The sequence below is a fragment of the Aspergillus nidulans genome, chromosome VI, assembly GCF_000011425.1.
Source record: "Aspergillus nidulans FGSC A4 chromosome VI".
Taxonomy (NCBI): Eukaryota; Fungi; Ascomycota; class Eurotiomycetes; order Eurotiales; family Aspergillaceae; genus Aspergillus; species Aspergillus nidulans.
Window position 1 is genome coordinate 1,082,359 of NC_066262.1, and position 18,690 is coordinate 1,101,048.

The 18,690-nt window shown below is 48.0% G+C and overlaps 6 protein-coding genes across 6 annotated transcripts, besides 1 other annotated feature; 4 read left to right on the forward strand and 2 right to left on the reverse strand.

The window, feature by feature from the left end:
- Nucleotides 1-18,690: part of a sequence feature (contig 1.55 1613..492661(-1)) that runs on past both edges of the window.
- Nucleotides 1,318-7,534, forward strand: ANIA_03318 (uncharacterized protein; the record flags this gene model as incomplete). The annotated part of the gene is made up of 12 exons (XM_655830.1): nt 1,318-1,488; nt 1,544-1,587; nt 1,647-1,712; nt 1,780-2,805; nt 2,859-3,069; nt 3,134-3,599; nt 3,652-3,740; nt 3,801-4,189; nt 4,220-5,787; nt 5,867-6,102; nt 6,636-6,645; nt 6,774-7,534. The coding sequence occupies 12 exons, from the start codon at nt 1,318-1,320 to the stop codon at nt 7,532-7,534; spliced, it is 5,037 nt and encodes a 1,678-aa protein (XP_660922.1).
- ANIA_03317 (uncharacterized protein) lies at nt 8,025-8,710 on the forward strand (the record flags this gene model as incomplete). Its single annotated transcript, XM_655829.1, has 3 exons — nt 8,025-8,160; nt 8,258-8,487; nt 8,687-8,710. 3 exons carry the CDS (start codon nt 8,025-8,027, stop codon nt 8,708-8,710), a joined length of 390 nt encoding a protein of 129 aa, XP_660921.1.
- ANIA_03316 (uncharacterized protein) lies at nt 8,812-9,618 on the forward strand (the record flags this gene model as incomplete). The annotated part of the gene is made up of 2 exons (XM_655828.1): nt 8,812-8,983; nt 9,287-9,618. 2 exons carry the CDS (start codon nt 8,812-8,814, stop codon nt 9,616-9,618), a joined length of 504 nt encoding a protein of 167 aa, XP_660920.1.
- ANIA_03315 (uncharacterized protein) lies at nt 11,897-14,531 on the reverse strand (the record flags this gene model as incomplete). Its single annotated transcript, XM_655827.1, has 9 exons — nt 11,897-11,952; nt 12,223-12,273; nt 12,589-12,793; nt 12,856-13,179; nt 13,243-13,292; nt 13,364-13,736; nt 13,785-14,096; nt 14,144-14,354; nt 14,401-14,531. 9 exons carry the CDS (start codon nt 14,529-14,531, stop codon nt 11,897-11,899), a joined length of 1,713 nt encoding a protein of 570 aa, XP_660919.1.
- On the forward strand, nt 16,012-16,812 carry ANIA_03314 (GFA family protein; the record flags this gene model as incomplete). The annotated part of the gene is made up of 4 exons (XM_655826.1): nt 16,012-16,176; nt 16,262-16,328; nt 16,521-16,641; nt 16,794-16,812. 4 exons carry the CDS (start codon nt 16,012-16,014, stop codon nt 16,810-16,812), a joined length of 372 nt encoding a protein of 123 aa, XP_660918.1.
- On the reverse strand, nt 17,779-17,901 carry ANIA_11383 (uncharacterized protein; the record flags this gene model as incomplete). Its single annotated transcript, XM_050612496.1, has 2 exons — nt 17,779-17,807; nt 17,838-17,901. 2 exons carry the CDS (start codon nt 17,899-17,901, stop codon nt 17,779-17,781), a joined length of 93 nt encoding a protein of 30 aa, XP_050468411.1.

An 18,690-nucleotide genomic window follows, 5' to 3' on the forward strand; every position in this document is an offset into this window, starting at 1 on the left:
GATGGTCATATTAATTATTCGATTCAATCCACCATCTTCCATACTGTATCTTTCATATCAGATTGCCAGTGAATGTCTTGACTGTACGTAGGATTTGGGGGTCAAATATGTCTATCCAGGAAAGCGGTGTTTAGGGTAATCTCCTCAGCCTGACGTATGGAATACCAAGTTTTCGGTCACAGGTACAGGTTTGATACGAAACCTTTCTTTTCAATTCAGTAGTGGTGGTGGTGGTGTATTACCCTGACCCCTCGCCGAAGCGATTATGCAGGATACCACTATCTAATCCTTGTCTAAAACTATGTACATAAACCATTGCTTTCAGCGAATTTAGAGCCTCGTCGCGGCCTGTGGTGGCCAATGCCTGGTGTTCCGTTCAGCGGCCCTCCACTCAATAACCCCGCACTAGAAGTGGGTTGTGCAGCTATATGGGCCGGATATTGTGGAATTGTTCGAGGCTTTGATGTGGTCGACCCGGCCCTCCTGCCGATCGGTTTGGTCAGCCAGTTTCGGAGTGAGAGGGTGAGTTGGTCAGAGGGTTAAGCACTGTTTGCCTACTGAGCGATAACTACCCGGGCCCACGAGCGTTGCCCTTCTCGCTCTAGTATGTAAGCAGTGCCTCCCTTCAATAGCGTGCCCTAGGTGAGACGGGCGAGATTGTGGGGTAGTAAGAGCAAGCGTCATGCGACACTGGGATACACCGAATGCGCCCGACTGGCTGATTGGGCGCATTTGCAAAGGTGCTGTCCATCTTTCGCGGAAGTGATACCTTCATAATTTTACTGAATGCCGGATATTTGTTTTAATTGGTTATCTGAACAAATGGGGAGCAGACGCTTATGGCATGCGGCGCCGCGGGCCTTCCCCCATAAAAGCAAATATCGCTTGGAAGTTTGAAATGTCACGCCTCTGGGTGCGACGTGATTGAAATCACGAAGGCGTCTGCGAGGTCGACGAATGACATTTTGATGTTCATTGACAATCAGTGCAGATCTGTCTCTGAGGGATGGGGGGCTGCAGTGGTTGGTCACGCATAATCCTTCTTCAGCCTCGCAGCTTGAGGGGGTCTTGCGTTCCACTGGCAAAGTCAAATCTGACATTGGAGCCACACGGAAGCCGAAAATACACGGTTCGAAAAATTCTCCTTTGCTAAGTCTCCTCTCTTTCATCTTTCAAGACCACGTTTGAAGCCCAAGCAGGGTTATGAGTGTGGCGGTGGATTACGAGCCCGCGCGTTGAAAGCTTGTTGCCTCCTCGACAAACCGTTCACCTACGTGGTCCTAATTTCTGGCCTGGCACAGGTACCAGCACTTTGACATGGCCCCAAGGCAAAATCCAGTCGCCTTGGGTGGCCGGCCACCTGTTGAGCCCGGCGATACAACGTTAGAGGATGGACGGAACAGTGCGTTCGACTCGCTATCCATTTTCGAAGACACGCAAGAAGATGCGTTAATTGAACTCTCGTCTGTCGACTCTAATGAATGGGTGGTAAGTTTGTGCCTGCTTTCATTGTAATTCAACCATACTTCCTAACATGGTACAGGCTCCGCGACGAACTTTGCAACACTTTCCCGAGGACTCGACAGGGTATGGATTAACTTCATCTGTAGCTACCCTTTGTGCCAAGGAGTACTGATACTATCTAGACCCAGGGTCCAACGTTATCAACAAGGGTATAGTCTTCTTGACGTTGATGACATCGTGATGGTGCCGTATGTTCTCCCTACTGCAGAATGGAAGGCGTGTTTACACCGACTGACCCCCCTGAATCTGTGTCAGTCCCAACTTTCACGACAGTAGGGAAGCCACAACTAGCAATGGTGCTCCAATGCAACGCTCAACAAGCCCACTCTTATCGCTCTTTACGGAAACGTCAGAGCTGGAGGGCTACGGAGATGCAGGTAGCAGCAACCTGGGTCCGAGTACATATCCAGAGCCCGAAGAGCGATGTTATTGTGGGTCTCTTCCCGCCAGTGATATGCGTTGCTACTTTTGCTACCCATGCGGCCACGTATTCTGCGATAGATGCTGGGGAAGATCACCGCCCCATGTCAGGAAGCGCGTACAAGGGGGTATACCGCACGAGAAGACGGATCCAAGGCTCGCCAAGATCATCGAACAGACGCTGGAGGTCGAATTGGATGAGAAGCAGCAGTCTTGGATGCATCTGAAAGATGAAAACTCCTCTTGGTTTGGAACGATGAGGGATGATGATGATGATATGGTATTTCATGATCACGGAAGATTCGCCGATCTAATGGCTGAGATGTCAGCGCGCAAGAGGCAGGTGCGCTATCCCGGTCTGGTTTCGTTCGTCGGACAGACCGGGGCCGGGAAAAGCACGGTTGTTAAGCTCCTGATCGAGGTACGAGAGACCTTCAGGCCATGTCTCAGCGCTGACAATCCTTCCACCCAGCTGCAATCCATATCACATCCAGAGACGCGAGTGCCGGTTGTTGGATCCGCAACAAACCAGGAGTTGCCCACCTCCGGTGATGTTCATCTCTATTCAGACCCGGTATCTTGGGCTACCGAAACGCCCATCCTGTATGCAGATTGTGAGGGACTTGATGGTGGCGAGAGAGAGCCCCTGGGGGTCAAGATCAGAAAGGTGGGAAGACGAATCGCAAACCACGCAGTTCCCGACCACTTTGAGATCAAGGCGCGCCATAATACAACAACTCGCGATCTCTTATGGGCTACCACCGAGAAGACCAAGAGCCGAGAGTATATTGTCCGGAATCTGTACCCGCGACTGCTCTACACTTTCTCGGACACCATCGTCTTTGTGACCAAAAATCCCCGGTAACTGCGCGTTCCGTTTGATAGCGGACCCTGCTAATACTAATATCGTCCAGGGTCGTCGAAAATGTTATAGACCAGCTGATAGACTGGGCGACAGCGGCTCTGGAAAAGTCATCTAACCAGCCTGTTCTTCCACACGCGATCATTGTCCTCAACGCAGCAGAGAACAGTACAGACCCTCGGCTATGGGATATCGATGAGTCTACTGACCACCTCATGGAATCCATGAACGAGGCAATAATGAGAAACCATAATCTTCGCGCAGTAAGTGCTCACCCGACTCCACGATCTGCCAGCCCGCCTTTCCATATTTACTCTCATCCGATAGCGAGTTAGATTCTGGGTCCCCAGACAGAGACGTATCACCTCCATGCGGGAGCTTCTTCTTTCATACTACTCAGACATTAGAGTTGTCCGTGTGCCAGAGCGCGGACGTCCGAAGCTCATCAACCAACAGATTGAACGCCTGTACGAGGAAGTCAAGATAGCTTGCCGGAAGTCCCGCGAAGCGAAGCACAAGTTGCGAATGCTTCTCAATTCGGATGAACTTCAACCTTACCTTCAATATGCCTTTGACCACTTCTCTCGCGACCTCGAGATGCCCTTTGACTTTGTGCAGGCATCCTTTGCAAACAGCCCCATCCCGTCAGACTTTGGCGGCAACATCTTGAAACTGGCCATCAACATCTTGGATGTGTGGAGTGATTGCCTCGATGGTCCGGCTATATTCAGGGAGCTTAGTTATATCATTGCATCGGCCACAATGCTGGATTCTGCTCGGCGCAAGACCCTAGGTAAGGCCGAGCTGTGGATCGTAATTCGCATATTTGTTGATCACGGCTATAGGCCCCGCTGAAAGCGTGTTCCGCGAGTACCTCGACCATTTTGATGACGCTCTCGATGACTTTTGTGACCGTCACTGGCCATGTGAATATGTAAGTGCTCAGGGCCGATGCGTGAACGTCCGCAGTGGCCACCAAGCGAAAGGTCATCAGTTGAGAAGCGGCCGAGTCATCGCAATTGCCGACTACGAATCCTCATTTTCAGCTGACGGCTTTCGGACTACATTCCGCTCAATGATTTTCGCCAACCTCGATGCGCTTCTTCGCAAGTTAGGTGATGCTACGTTCAATGCCGCGAACAGAGAACTCGAAGAAGCGGCCGCGATTCACAGGGACCTCGTCCTGATGCAGTTCTTTCATCACTTGGGTGGACCCTCGAAATTCATTAGCCACACGGTCTGCTACACGTGTCTGGTAGAGCCGCCAGAGCATTTGCTGCCTTGCGGTCACGTTCTCTGCACGCCGTGCATAAAGGCATTTGGCGTGAACCGAGTAAAGAACGTCTACGAGATGGTAGCCTGCCCAATGCATCGTGACCGGACGTAAGTTTGTATCCTTTCCACTGCACCAAGACGGCAACTTTCTCACGACCCTGTAACACTTAGGAAGGGACAATTCCCCGAATTCTGGTCTATCTCAATCAAGCCCCACGGAGCAGGAACTCGCATCCTGAGCCTCGATGGAGGAGGAGTCCGCGGAATTGTCGAGCTGACAATCCTCCAGCAAATCGAGAAGGCCCTTGGGCAGGGACTCTATATTCAAGATTTCTTCGATCTAATCGTCGGAACAAGCACAGGCGGAATAATTGCGCTGGGCTTGGGAGCCCACGGCCTGTCCGTGCAAGACAGCATCTACAACTTTCGGCGGCTATGCAAGAAAGCCTTCACGAGGCGTAAAGGAGCTGGGATCCCAGTGTTAGAGCGGATTATAACTGCCTCAAACCACAGTAAATTCGAAACAAAACCTCTGGAAGATGCTCTAAGAAGCATCTATGGCGATACAAAACTCTTCGGTGGCTCGCGTGGCAACATGGAGGAGCCGTTATGCTTGCGAAGACTCACGAAAGTGGCTGTCACCACTACGACCACAGCGGCCTCTGTGGTTGTGCTTGCCAACTACAACAGGCATGGCTCGACAGAAAATCAGTCATATAGGTTCTATCGCTCTGAGAAGCCCGAGAGCGAGATGAAGGTCTGGGAATCCGCTCGAGCGACGTCCGCCGCCCCGAGGATATTCAAGCCATTTTTCCATAATGCTTCCGGTCAAGAGTACCAGGACGGCGCAATCTACCATAATAATCCCATCGATGTGGCTTATAGGGAACAGAAGTTGATCTGGCCAGATATGGCTGACAGCCATCCTGACATTGTCCTCTCTATTGGCACCGGTTACAACCCGAATTCACAGACACGGGACACTCATCTCTCGAGGCCAGGCAGCCGTGGGATGATATCCTATGTTATGGGACTAGCAAAGATTGCTATGGACCATATCCACAGTAGCCTGGACTCAGAAAGGACGTGGCGTGTTTTCCTCGAGCGAACTCACCCCCCGTCCAGATTCCTCGACAGGTACGTCAGGGCAAACCTCGCCTTGGACAACGACCCCCCCAGTCTGGACAATGTGGAAATGATCGATACCCTGAGTGAGATGACTAGGTCTCGCTTTACCAAGGATATCTCCTTCATACAGTCCATCTCAGATCGTCTCGTGGCATCGTCATTCTACTTTGAGCAATCCTCCTCAGCGATGGGCGCGGACAATGGAGACGGTACCTTTACCATCAATGGCCACATATTGTCGCGTTTTCCCCCGGGCTCATCTCAAATACATTCCCTGGGTGAGGCATTTCACCGACGGTCGAGGAACATCTTCAACCGCGGCAGCGGGGGCCATCAGCCCTATTTCGTTGTCCGCGAACGACGAAGAGAAAGAGAGGGGAAACTATTGGTGATAAGCGAGGACGTCATACAGTCCATGATAACGCATGGCAAATTCTCAATGCGCAAAATTCAACTGCGAGTTGCCGAGCGCATGGCAGAGACAGAAATCTGCCTCTGCTTGGATGGTGATCGAGCCCAGCCAACGCTGTACCCGATCAGCGGCTTTCCTAAATGCATGCTGGAAGCAGACATGACCTGTAAGTGCCTACCTACCCTGCACCACTTCCCTGCCACTTTCAATTCGGGACCGAAGTCCTTACCTCAAATGCTCCACAGCACCCTCCATCAAAGCCAAATTCTCCCAGAGGCTGTCCCGATCGAGATCCTCACAATCCCGAACCAGAGAGCAATGGCATGGCCTATTGTCCCGGGGACAAACTCATCCGCTCAACCCTATCGACCACTATACCGACCCTTCATACCAGTACCCTGGCGACGAAACCTACCATGGCCTCCAGAGCCTCTCTGAGAGGTTTTCTACTGCGCGCACCGATTTCGACCCTTTCGAGGAAGTTCTTCCTGAGTTGCCCGACAACCCTGTTCTCCCGCCAGCAGAGCTTCCTGCATAGGATGGTGTTATGGGCTCCTCGTATGAGGTACACTCTTCTCAGGGCTCGGCCATTCAGAGCCCTCGTAGAAGCGGATGCTGGCTTAATACGGTCACTATTTTTATCCAAACGCCAGATATATTTCTCCTTAACAACCGCTTCTTGTATATATGGCACGATATGGCCTACAAAAAAAATATTGTCCCCTTCTTAATGGATATATGAACTGCGCAGAGCTCCTATACGGACTTGCGCCTGTTCCGTCTCGCGTGCTATCCGTGGCCTCGTAACTTAGATAAAATTGGGGTGAATATCTTTCAGTACTCAGGAAAGACACCGTATACACATTCAGACCTTGAGCATCTTGAATCTACGAAGAACGATCGCGGCGATGGGGCATCTGCCCCCAAAAGACCTGGCCAGGGCAGCGCCGGATGCTTCTCCCACTCATTTCCAACATATATTGTCCATAGTTGCTGCTTCAAACCTGTATCTAGCTAGTTTTAGGTAGTTTGGTTTAGGCAGCACTGGGCAGGAACAACAAACCCAGGAACCTCCTTTCGATCTTCTACAGGCGCAGCCAAAACAGACATTGGAGTTGACGTCAAGACCTCTTGAAACCTCTTCCCAACCAGAAGGGGTGCCTGGCTCATTTCCGGAAGGCACACCTGTCTCTCGATCTGCTGCCTCCCTATCTGCCCCTCCTATATTCAGTTCCCTAACAACGCAGCCATATATTCCACCACCCAACCTCTTTGATCAGCCTCTTGTTTATCGTCAAGCATCAGCTAGGGGTCAAGAACCTGTTAGAAGATCATTACATCGACAGTCCCAACCAGACCTATCTCGGCCCGTCGAGCCGCCGATCCCTGAACAACCAGGACCTATCCTTCGTCCGTCATCGGAAGGGCCATCTCCAGATCCTCTCCAAGTGGATATGGGCTCCCGAAATGAGCCTGAACCTGGTTCAAGGCCACCGAATCCCGTCCAAGCAAGCTCGGGGCCTCCTGATCCAGCAGGATCGGCTGACTTGTTCGGCAACCTGCGCGCCTTGCTTCGAGAGGAACTCCAAGGGCACGCCCGCGATGCTGCTGAACGACAAAACGTCTTCGAGACCGCTATTCGTCAGGATTTTGAACGATTTCAAAGGGAGATACAGCGTCAGATGCATAACCAGAACCAGCACCACATCGAACACCGCCAGCAGGATGTCCATATGTCAGGGGGAAACGATTGCCCACCGTACGAGCAGGAGAATGACGAGTTCTATGTTCGAGAAATCAAACGTCACCGGTTTTCGCGTGATCAAAGACAGCCTTCCGTACGAGGTGGCAGCAATGGTTTTCGGCAGCCTAGCGAACGTCAACGGATGCCTCCCCCATTAGATGACAATTAGGATGAGGCAGGCTCAGAGCTGACAGAAGCAAACCTAGGTCGATTCCATTGGAAAACAGAAGATGTGGGATACTTCCACCCAGATCGGATTGATGATGACGGCGCGTTGACCGAGAAGCGAGGCTCTAAAACATTTTACCGAGATATCTACAGCTTTACAGATCGTATTCGTGATGTGGCGCTTTTCAAAGGCGAGCTGGTTGTGAAAGTCAATATCCACAGCTGCCTACGAGGCTCGGCCCTTGAATGGTACATCATTGAACTAACCCAGGAGGAGAAGAAACAGTTACGAGATTCCTCACTGGAAAAGGGTTGGTTGGGCGCCCTGACGGCCCGTTTTAAACCACGAACTGCAGGAGCCATGAATCGATTGCAAGAGATGTCGTACGGTTACAAAGATGTTCGCGCCGGACGAACCCCCCGAGAGTTTGCCCAGGAATTCCTACGAAACGCTCGCTTGGCCAATTGCCGATGTTTATAATCAGATCACCATGGCTTGGAACAAGCTGGAAGGAGGTCTGCGTGTTCATATCCCAGATCCAGCCCCACGTACGATAATTGCCGAGTTCCTGGACCAACTTGACGCCAAATACGGTATATGGAAAGATATGACCAGAGACCGCGGTCGTAAGATGAATGACCCTAAAACCAAAGCTCGCTCCCAGAGCAGGCCCCAGGAACCCCATACTGAACGCCGCAATCCGGCTGACCATGAGTCATCTAGATATCGGCCAAATCAAACGAGCTACCAAGCGTCCCGCTAGCCCTATCAGCAAGCATGGACCCCCTGGGCGCCTCCTTCTCGACCTCTACATCCATATGCATCGAACCAAACTACCCAGGGATCTCAGCGCAACGAAGCTAGCTTTGAACGATATCCCAGCCAAGCAGTTTTACAAAAGAGGCAAAGAATCTCTGCTACCCACAGTCAACATGGTCTCCGAGGCGAGGCAGGTAATTCAAAGGCGGAGATTAGTCACTCCTTTACGAGCTTTTACATCGCGTAGTATATAAATGTAGAGCAGATAAAATCTACAGGTTGTCCAAAGGGTCTCTGGCAGATTTTGCTTCGCTCTGGGCTCCCGGAAGCTAAAATCGTCTATTGTACTATTTTTAGCGAACTGCAAGAGTGTAGATTGTGACACTGATTTAGAAATGTGATGAGTTCGAAATGTAAAGATGTAAATTATAATATTATATAGGGCAAACAATTTATCTATAAAATCCTTGTCTGGCCTCCTATATCCTTAGGCAACAGCTCATTCCTTTCCCATCAACATGGAACCGAGATACAAGCTTCTGGAAAACCTTCCGCTTAGTGTTTGGCTATACCTTAAAGACTTCCTGCAACCAACCGACCTTGAAAATATCCTTGTCACAGGCTCACACCTCTGGAAACATATCTTCAAAGACACAAAATGGCTTGAATTTGCTCAGACATTTGATCAATGTTCGCCATTCCTGTTAGGCTATGAGCTAAGCAAATTCCGCCACAATAGAACATCTAATAATCTTTACCTTGTGCTTGTGGCACTAATAACTCTGGGGAACTTCGATACTTTCGAAAAGAATTTTTTGCTTCCCTTCAGGAGGGTTGGATGTTCGATAACGAATGTACGAGGTCCGATTCCCATCTGGCCTCATTCTGAATGTCGGGGAGGTCCTTACCGGGTCTGAAGGAGCAGAAGTGCCGATAGAAAGGATATTCACAAATAAAGGAGACGAAGTTTATACGGAATACTGTCATTTCCAGATCATGCTATGAAAGTTCTTGGACCAGCTGATATGACGACGCCAAACGCAAACCCTAGGGAAGTCTGGGATCAGCCTGCCTCCGATAGAGAGTCCATCGAATCTGGCTGCATCCTCAAAACTTGGCATATGCAGAAATTCGAAAAGTTGCAAATAGTGCCAAGGCGTGCCAATGGGAATGCTAGGCACCGCTGGCCTGTAATGGTCAATTTCGAGACCGGCGAGCATTACGAACATGTTCTTGAGGACTGGGATGAGTTTTTTGAAAGATCTACCCGGCAGGACCCTTCATTTCGGGACCTCTTTAATCGAATTATGAATATCCGCAGATAAATCTAGTGGGCTAACACTCTGTTTTGAAGGCAGAGAAGCTGAAGGCTGCACAGAAGGAAATTTGTCTTAGAAGTATGTCTGGCTTAGGTATTCTTGTTATGTAGCCACTCTTGCTGTCGCTGATAAATAATGTATGCTGTTTTTTGCTGTACTCTTATTCATTTGGGGGTACTGTGGAGGATATAAGAAATTTCTGTGATATCAAGACACAATTTGTCGGTCTATCAATTACTGAGAGGATGCAAAGTGTTTTGAGGGGGCCATTAATGCTCCAGGTTGCATACTGGTTTTTTGGGTTTATTGTCTGATAGGTAATAAACGCAAGAAGGGACATCGTGGAATAAATACAGATTCATTATTTAAAGTAGGTAAGGCTGCAATAGTGTTACAAATGTGCATTTTAAAATGTACATCTCTATAGCAGGAACTTATAAGTAGCAATCACTATCTCAGCCTTGAACGCTTGAAACTATTTCCCTCCCCCTCAAATGTCTTTTCATAATGTCCCAGCACACCACTAATAGCAACCTTGGGCGCTCAGAGGATCAAACTCGCGGAGAGGCCGTGCAGGAGCAGGAGCGGAATACTGAAAATGCCTGGACTCTATCAAGCCCGAGCTTGGCCTCTGGAGATTCTGAACCATGTCTGATCTGCTACGAGGAGATTCAGGGCAGCTCTGATTCTTGTACACGTTGTAATAATCGCTTTCACAGCGAATGCATAGTGGAGTGGAGTTATCACTCGGATAATTATCCCCCATCATGTCCCACATGGTATGCGCTCTTCATTTCTCCCATTGCACTGACGACACTGATTCTATGTAGTCGATGCTCAGGCCAGTTTTTATCGACTGCGCCTTCCAGAAATCAGGTCCTTACTGCACTCTACGGGTCAGACGGCGTTGGCTTCGATCAATGTAGAGCAGCCCAACGTGCCCGTTGGTTTCGAAACTTCAGAGAACGTGTACAGCGGGAAGGGGACATTTTCTATGACAGGATGTCGCAGGAGGAAGCACAAGCACGGGCAGCAGCAAGAGCTATCTGGTATCCCATGGTATATACATCTGAAACGTGCGGTGTGTGTCACGAGATGCTTAGAGGATCAACTTATACTTGTCGGGAATGTAATGGGCATATGCATATGAGATGTCTTACTGCACACCACGTGTTGCAATTTGACGGACAAGTACCTCTTACATGTCCTATCTGTTCCAGACATCACCGTGAATATACCCATACGCTATCGCATCAACCAAGACCACGGCCTGCTACACGGGAAACACAGTCTACAGATGACGCGCTTGAAACATGCCCAATATGCCATGACACGACGGGTAATATGACCGTATATTGCAGGCATTGTATACATCGTCTTCATCACAGATGCTTGACTGACTATACGATGATACAATCAGAACCTAGGTGGCCCCCACCATGTCCAGTTTGGTAAGGCTTGTTAGTTTTGACGCTGATCAGCAGTGGCTGACTTACAACCAGTCAATCCGACGAGGGGTATATCCCAAGGTCGCATGTCCTGAGGAGCATTGTACGCGATCACAGCTTACAAGATTCCAGGAGGCGGGATCCTGATCAAATTATCCATATTTACGAGGGGGTTAACCTGCTGGGAACCCGAACAATTCCGGGAAGGAGACGGGAACCCCTAGAGAGCCACAGCCGAAGCTAAACTCTTGCCTCTCAGCATGATTTAACAGGAAGCCAAACTAATTCAAGAAGGCAAGACACGGTTATAACTCAAGAAGCCAGGCATTACCTACCGGAAAGGCAGATAGTTCCAGGGAGGAGACAAGTGATTTCAGTCACTCCTCGGGAGCCGCAACGACGAACTCTTGAAGGCTACCCACGTTTTTCAGCAAGCCATCGCCAATCAGAAAGGATAATAATACCTGGTAGGAGACAAGCAATTTCTATCCGCCCCCGGCAGTCATATCCACGGCCTGCTGGCAGCTATCGAAGGTTGGCAATACACCAACACAGTCGCGATGCAGATGGTAATATTGAGGAACCAAGGCAGCGGTCCTATGAGCCTTCTGAATCATTATAGGTTCCAAAGAATTAGTTCATATCAGCGCCACAATAACCAGGACTAGAGGTTGATTTCTTATGAATCTTTTAGAGGGCCAGCGTTCTCAACAGCAGCTCCCTAATATGGGCGGAATAAACCCATTCTTTTTGCCTCGACCCCCGGCCCTGGGTACGGTGCCTTGTAAACCACCCTGTCTACCCCAGAATGGCTCGTGGCAAACTTACGGAACACTTTAATCATTAGTATGCTGATTCTTCCATCTGCTCAGTTCATCTTCGCTTTGAGGCACTGTAGAGGAATAACAATATATATCATTCATATAAATCGAGATGCAAACTCTCTTGATCATCACCGATGTCTTCAACCTCACCATGATCAATCATGGGTCCAATAATCGCTTTTTTCCACGGTGAGGCTTGAAGCAGTGGGTGTCCTCAAGATGGCACGCTAGTTCCATCAACGACCCATATACCTCTGTACATGCTGGGTGCTGACAATGATATTTGCCCAATAGCTTCCGATGGCTAAGGTGACCCTGAACATGATCATACCACTTACTCATATCCAGATATTGCTCCATTCGCTGAATAGGGCTTAGATTCAAGTTCCCTAGACAGAAAGGGCAATAGCCTGGTTTGACTGGGCAATTTCGGAATATAATGGGGTCACAACGAAGCAATCCACCAGGGCTGCTGAGGTGGTCCTGGCAGTGCTGTTGCCACTTATTCCAGCTGTTGAACCATATTGCACACTCATAGCAGAACTCGGCAAAGCCATCACTGCTCATTTGACAGAATCTCTCATGATAGCAACGGTAAAGTTGAAGCCATTGGCGATGAGGATGAAATCTCTCAAGTCAGTACATGTTTAAATATGAACAGGAGGTTACCTACTCATCTATTGCTTTCCCACAGACACACTTACCATTGATTGGTTGTAGATTGGTTCGATAGGCAACTGGAGAGTGTTCTCTGCAAATGGTTTCCAAGTCTATCATAGCGTCTCGCCCTGCTGGGCTTCGCATACTTGACTTGGATGGTAAAAGCTGAGCAAGGCGGTCCCGCTCCGGCATAGCTCGTCGATAGTAACAGAAGAGGGTTTGTTTATAAACACTCCCAACGTGCGAGTCCTGTTGAAACTCACGCTGCCGTTTAAGCTCCTCAAGGTACAGCTTATCTTTTGACTTTGGACGTGACGCCGTTCTAACTGGATTTTGCGCTCAGCCTCCGGGCCATCAGCCCTTGCGTCAACAAGCTTAGCAGTAAGTGACTTAAGTTCTTCATCCAGGGCCATTATATCTTCTCGTTCCTGGAATTCGAACTCCGCCTTCGCAGGGAGGGATTGCCATAGGTTTGGGTTATGGTGTATTCCCATGCTACGTCGATTTTGGATATGCTCATGACGAGACGCGATGTTGAGATAAGTCGCAGGACCATCCACCTCGCAGACAGGATGCGCGTAAGACCGGCCAAAAGTCCGTGGTTCAGTGTGGGATGCATGCTTCATCCGAGCGGTCTGGGAATATTTTTTGTCTACAGTACATCAGTGACCTGGATTAAATGCATGGGCAAATCTTACTTGCCAGTTTCCATGAGTGCCCATCGACGACATGCACGGGCAGTAACATTCTGTTCATATCCACTTCGACACCCTAGTGCTGCAAATTCTTTTCCGAATGCATCCGCGCCCCTGGCCTTACCAGTAGAGCTTTGAATGTCAAGTTCACTAGAAGGTCGAAAGACAGGAGTGTCCAAGATATCTTTTCGAAAGTGGATCCTTGAGATGACATGATTGTCTTGCGAAGCCAAATCACTGAGCTTGATAGAGTCCAGTTGGTCAAGGATCTCGGTGTATGATCCATAATAGCGAAAGGCTCTGTCAGCAGAAAAAAGCGGTAGCATAAATAGGATGAGGTTAAAGAAGAGAGGGACGTCCTCTTTATACACCTCATAGAAAGCATGGACTGGGGGCTCCCATTTCCTCAATCTCCAGTAACCCTTCACAAACTCCCGAGCATAGGTTAAGACTAACATTGGGATACCTTCAACCAGCTCTATAGTGAGGATAAAATGCTGTACATGGTCAGTACTGTAAAATCTCTGCAAAGATGGATTTCTGACCTTGTAGCAAGCTGCCATAGAATAGGCTCGGAGATTGGCATCATTACTGTTGTCCCCGTCTTTCTGCCGGGCAATAGAGCGGCGAGCTGTAGACTCATGTACCTCCCCTGTTCTAGCAGAAGAGAAGCAGTAGAGTAATATTGATGCAGTAAGCTGTACTCTATTCCGGTCAGGAAATTTGCCGCGGTATTCTTTGAAGTCCCGGCACCATAGCTGGGTCAGGAGAATGGTCAAATCATTAGGAGATAGTCCATCTCTGGACATCTGAACATCTGGAAGCCCAAGTTTGGTCTTGAGATCTGAAATGATATACTTTATATTTATAAGCATATGAAGTTATTAGATCCAACAACACATACCTCTTTCATGGTGATAGATGTGCTCTTGGGGACTTGGATCCCCCTTGCCCGGGCTAAAGCTGTCTCGAAATCCCGGCGGAAATTCTCAATTGTTTCTGTTATAGGCTGTTCCTCAATCCGACCTGTTGTATTTCTTGCATAGAATTCTAGAAACCCTTTGTATGATTTTATATCTGGGGGAAAGCAAGCGGCTGGATGTAACTCAAGAAATCTGTAACGGTAAGTGAGGTGCTTCTATACAACTAAGAGGGACCTACCTGTCAAAGATTCTTAAAGCCCGGTCATACTTTCGAGAAGTACGTGGAAGGATCGCTCGTTTGATCTCCTTATCATCATGCTCGTCGAGGTCAATCACACGCGTAAATCTTGCTACCGGTTGTTGTGCCATGCTGTCTGATCAGCTTTAGGCATGGAAAGAGGATGGGGTGAGGTGAGACTGATCTTAAATTATTTATCACCGTATGATGGGCGTCACCTTGCCCATATGTCAAAATGTAACTCTTGGCTAGCTCGGGTGCAAGATATTCAGGGCCCCTGCATCTTCACCTGAGGCGCCTGAACGTGGGCGGCAAAGCGGCCACAGAACAGACGCTGGGACGGGTGAGCTCCGACATATACATGCTGTTGTATGTTTTTTCTCTTTTTATCCTTGCTGCCATTCTAGTTTTAGCACAAAGTATAGTGTTTTGGGGTCATGAACTGTTTAGTTCCAATATATTTTCAATATTTTGGACTGATACTGTATGTATATCATTACGTATTGATGCTTTGTTTCTTTGGTATCTTTGATTGTACATCCCGCCAAATCAAGTAGTCCTTATCTTGCAGTAGGTACCGCACTGAACTCACTTTTTCTCTAATTACAGAAGGGTAGCTACATCCCGCCATATGAACTGAATCATCGCATCCTCCGACTTATCTTGATTCCATATTTCTGGCATCTACTGTTAGAAATGATATAGCTCCACTTTACATCGCATTAGCATTGATAGCATAGAGATGTAAATCATGTATCACGACAAGTGCCCTTGATAAGTGAGCCCTCATACTGGCTGTTATGTAGCAGCAACGAAAGTTGAAGTAGTATTTTTGTCAGCTACGATACTAGTTTTGCAGTGTGTTTCCCACAAACAGATGATCTAGTCTAATCACGCAGTCCAGCGCTCGGATCACCAGCGCTCGGATCACCTGCAACACCAATTCATTCACGTTTAGCGGGTAATAGGACATGTACTTGCGGATTTAGGCAAGCTACAATGCTGTTGTCAGAGTTGTAGCACAGCAGAGTCAATCCCATGCAGTGTACAAGTCCTGCAGCTAAAGTAATGGAAGCTTTATCCTGCTCTTCCTATTGCCATTTAATGATTGGTGTAGGCTTATGTTTCCCTGACTATATGAATAACGTTCCTTACCACCCAAGGTCATTCATAACAACAGCCTGACAGTTTTCTAATCCCAGCCATCAAATTGCCTCCAGATGTGTCGTTCAGCACGAAAGCCCAGGATCTACTACTTATAAAGCCCGCGGCCGTGCGGGATATAGTTTCTGGGCTATATTCTGAAGTTGAGCGTACTGGTGTGCAAGCATTTGCCAGTTTTAGAAAAGTCGGGGGCCGTGGAGTACCACGCTGTCGGTGTGGGAAGCAAGGCAGGGTATGTATGTACGCGCAAAATCGAAACAAATCTCGCGTTGCTCTGTATGTCAGCTCGGCTGTTCTTTTGATTTTATCTGGGACTGCATCGTGCGTGTCATAAATGACGTCACACGTGCGGTACCATAGTATTCCCCAAGGACAACCTCATCTTGTCCCAGGAGTATGCTTGAGCATTCCCCTTCCATTAATAAACCCATAAGGTCCTCAATACACATGCTGTATCCCGTGGTCAGGCGCAGGCTCTTTAGTGTCCTTGCCAACAATCTGAAGATGCCCACCTACACCGGCTCCTGCACCTGCCACAAGATCGAATACAATCTCACCCTTAATTCGCCCGATGATGCGCGGACTTCATTATGTCATTGTAAGAACTGCAAGGTGTGTACTTTTCATTCAATCTAAACATAACCAGACAGGCGTAGATCGGTGGTGTGATGTTGACTTATCTGCTCGGAGCACGTAGAAAGCATTCGGCACAAACTACGGTCCAACAGCCAAAGTCCCCAAGGATGCTCTCCAACTCGCCAAAGGTGAGACAAAAAAGCATGCAGCGGATTACAGGACAGGTATTGTTGTTCATCGGGAGTTTTGTGATACTTGTGGCAGTTTTATCTGTGAATATGGAGTATGCATCCATTCGCTTCCTTCCCACCTATATCTGCCGTTTCTTGATGAGAAGGGGTGACATTTCTATCTTGATTGTATGCTCATTTTTGGGGCAGGATCATGTGAAAGAACAGTTTCGGTATGTGGTCGTCGGCTCCTTGGACGACCCGGAGGCATTGTCGCCCAAGGGGGAGTTCTTCTGCCAGACTCGGGTGAGTTGGATGCCAGAGATACCTAGTAAGTTGTTTTCCCTTTAAGACAGGCGTTACGGTACTCACTTAGACGATTAGATGTATTTCATAAGCAGAAGATTAATGAATGAGTCTAATGTCCATTTAGCATGATGAAAATGTGCCAAAAAAATTGAGCGATCGTTTAATGTATAATAGTGGCATCAAATCAGCATGAAGCTAGTGACAGAATGAGGTCTCAAAAAAAAAGGTCACTTTCGAGAGGATATTATGAGGGTTGCTGGGCTGCATGCTCTCTGTCACATGTCTGGTTGTACCATTGCACTTCCTCGGCGCTCAGGTAGGGTACAGTAGTAGTAAGCCAAATTCAGATTTTACGCCAGAGCGCTGCAGATTCCGAAGTATATGCATAGCCCGTTCTTAATTACGGTAATTCAAGCCGCTAATAACTCTCCAACTTCTATCTTGAGCCAGAACCTGATTCGTTTCTATGGGCTCGCGTCAGCTTGAAGCACCTTGAGCCTGCATATTGGTCTTGAGTTGAGAAGCCTGACGACATCAAGATTATAATTGATCAAAGCTAAACCAATACATAGCTTGTATATTGAACCACAGAATCACTCTGAATGAGGCGCACTTGCCATAGGAGATAAGCGAGTCAGGGATGATCTATGCCTCCAGAACAAAGGAGAAGGCAGCTCTATGCTGACCCTAAGGATCATACGAGCCGTAGGGCCTTCTTTTAATGTCTCTAAAGATGGAAAATATGTTCCAAGAAAGGAATTATATGCCATTTTGAATATTGCGAATATATATCCGATTTGGCATACAACCAAACGATCATAAAGAAAAAATAATATCAAATTGACAACCAGCAGCAACCGCATGAGGCTATCTTGGAAACAATAGAATATCAAGCAGAAAAAAAACAAACTTCAGACCCGAAAGAAAAGAACAAGAGAAAAGGAAAGGAAGAGAGAAGAAAAGAAAAGGGAAAGTAGCGAATCCAAAGCAACATGTGCGCATCTCAGCCTGACCACATATTAGACCGTCAGGTATTTGAGAATCCAGCCAGGAGAGAGACTTTAAGGCCACCCTAGCTTTTTTTTTTATCCATTTATTATTTAGTTTTCCTGACTTCTGTGAGGTTTGCTCAGTGTGGTGGAAGGGGTCGAGGCTCACCTCAGCGATCGAAGAGGTTGGTCCGAATCCCTATAAAACGCAAACTTGTCAAACTCGCACACTCCCAGTACGGGAACCCAGAAATGAGGGCCAAGAAGGCCATAGCGATGTAGAAGTTAGCCATGATGGGACTGGTCTGGATGCGAGATGGACTACGTGGAGAAAATGTAGTATCCGTGACGAGTTAGACTAAAAGAGATAGCGAGTAGGATAAATGGATAGGATGAAGCAAATAGACTGATCTGATAAGTTGATGATTGGAGGGCTTCTTCGTGAAGATATGGTGGGTTTTATAGCTCAAAAACGTCTGTTTGACAGTCTACAAGATACATGTTTGTTTGATGGCCGGTTGTTTATTTGCCTTTGTATACTGTCTCAAGAGGGCACGAACCCCAATTTCTTGGATCGGGATATAATATAGGGCAGAGTGGCGGTTCGTTGGCTGCCGGCGAGAAATCCATATATCGGAATATCATGAAAGCCATCAAACAAAGGATGGCACTAACTTGTGCGGTTCGGCCTGGCTTAATACTTCGTGATTCAGTACAGATATTTTTGTGCTGCTTTATAGCAGAGGAGAGGGATTTTCATCACAGTTCACAACATGGCAGCAGAGGGATAGCATAAAGGGCACTGTTGCAGAGTGAATAATAGTCAAAGCATTGTATCTTCATTCTGAACAGTAGACAAATAGTTGAAAAACTTCAATACCTACAAATACTTGATGTTCGATAGTAAGACAGGGGCTTTTGAGCTGTTGCTAGCAGCTGGTGGGGAAATAAACCTGTGGCTAGAGCTGGAAGCGGTTAGGACTACGGCCACAGGTGTTTCACTGAGGGTACGATGGAGCAGAAGTCCTCTTGACTTCGTATAATTAATTCTCAATGCTAACAACGCTGGTGGTATAAACTAA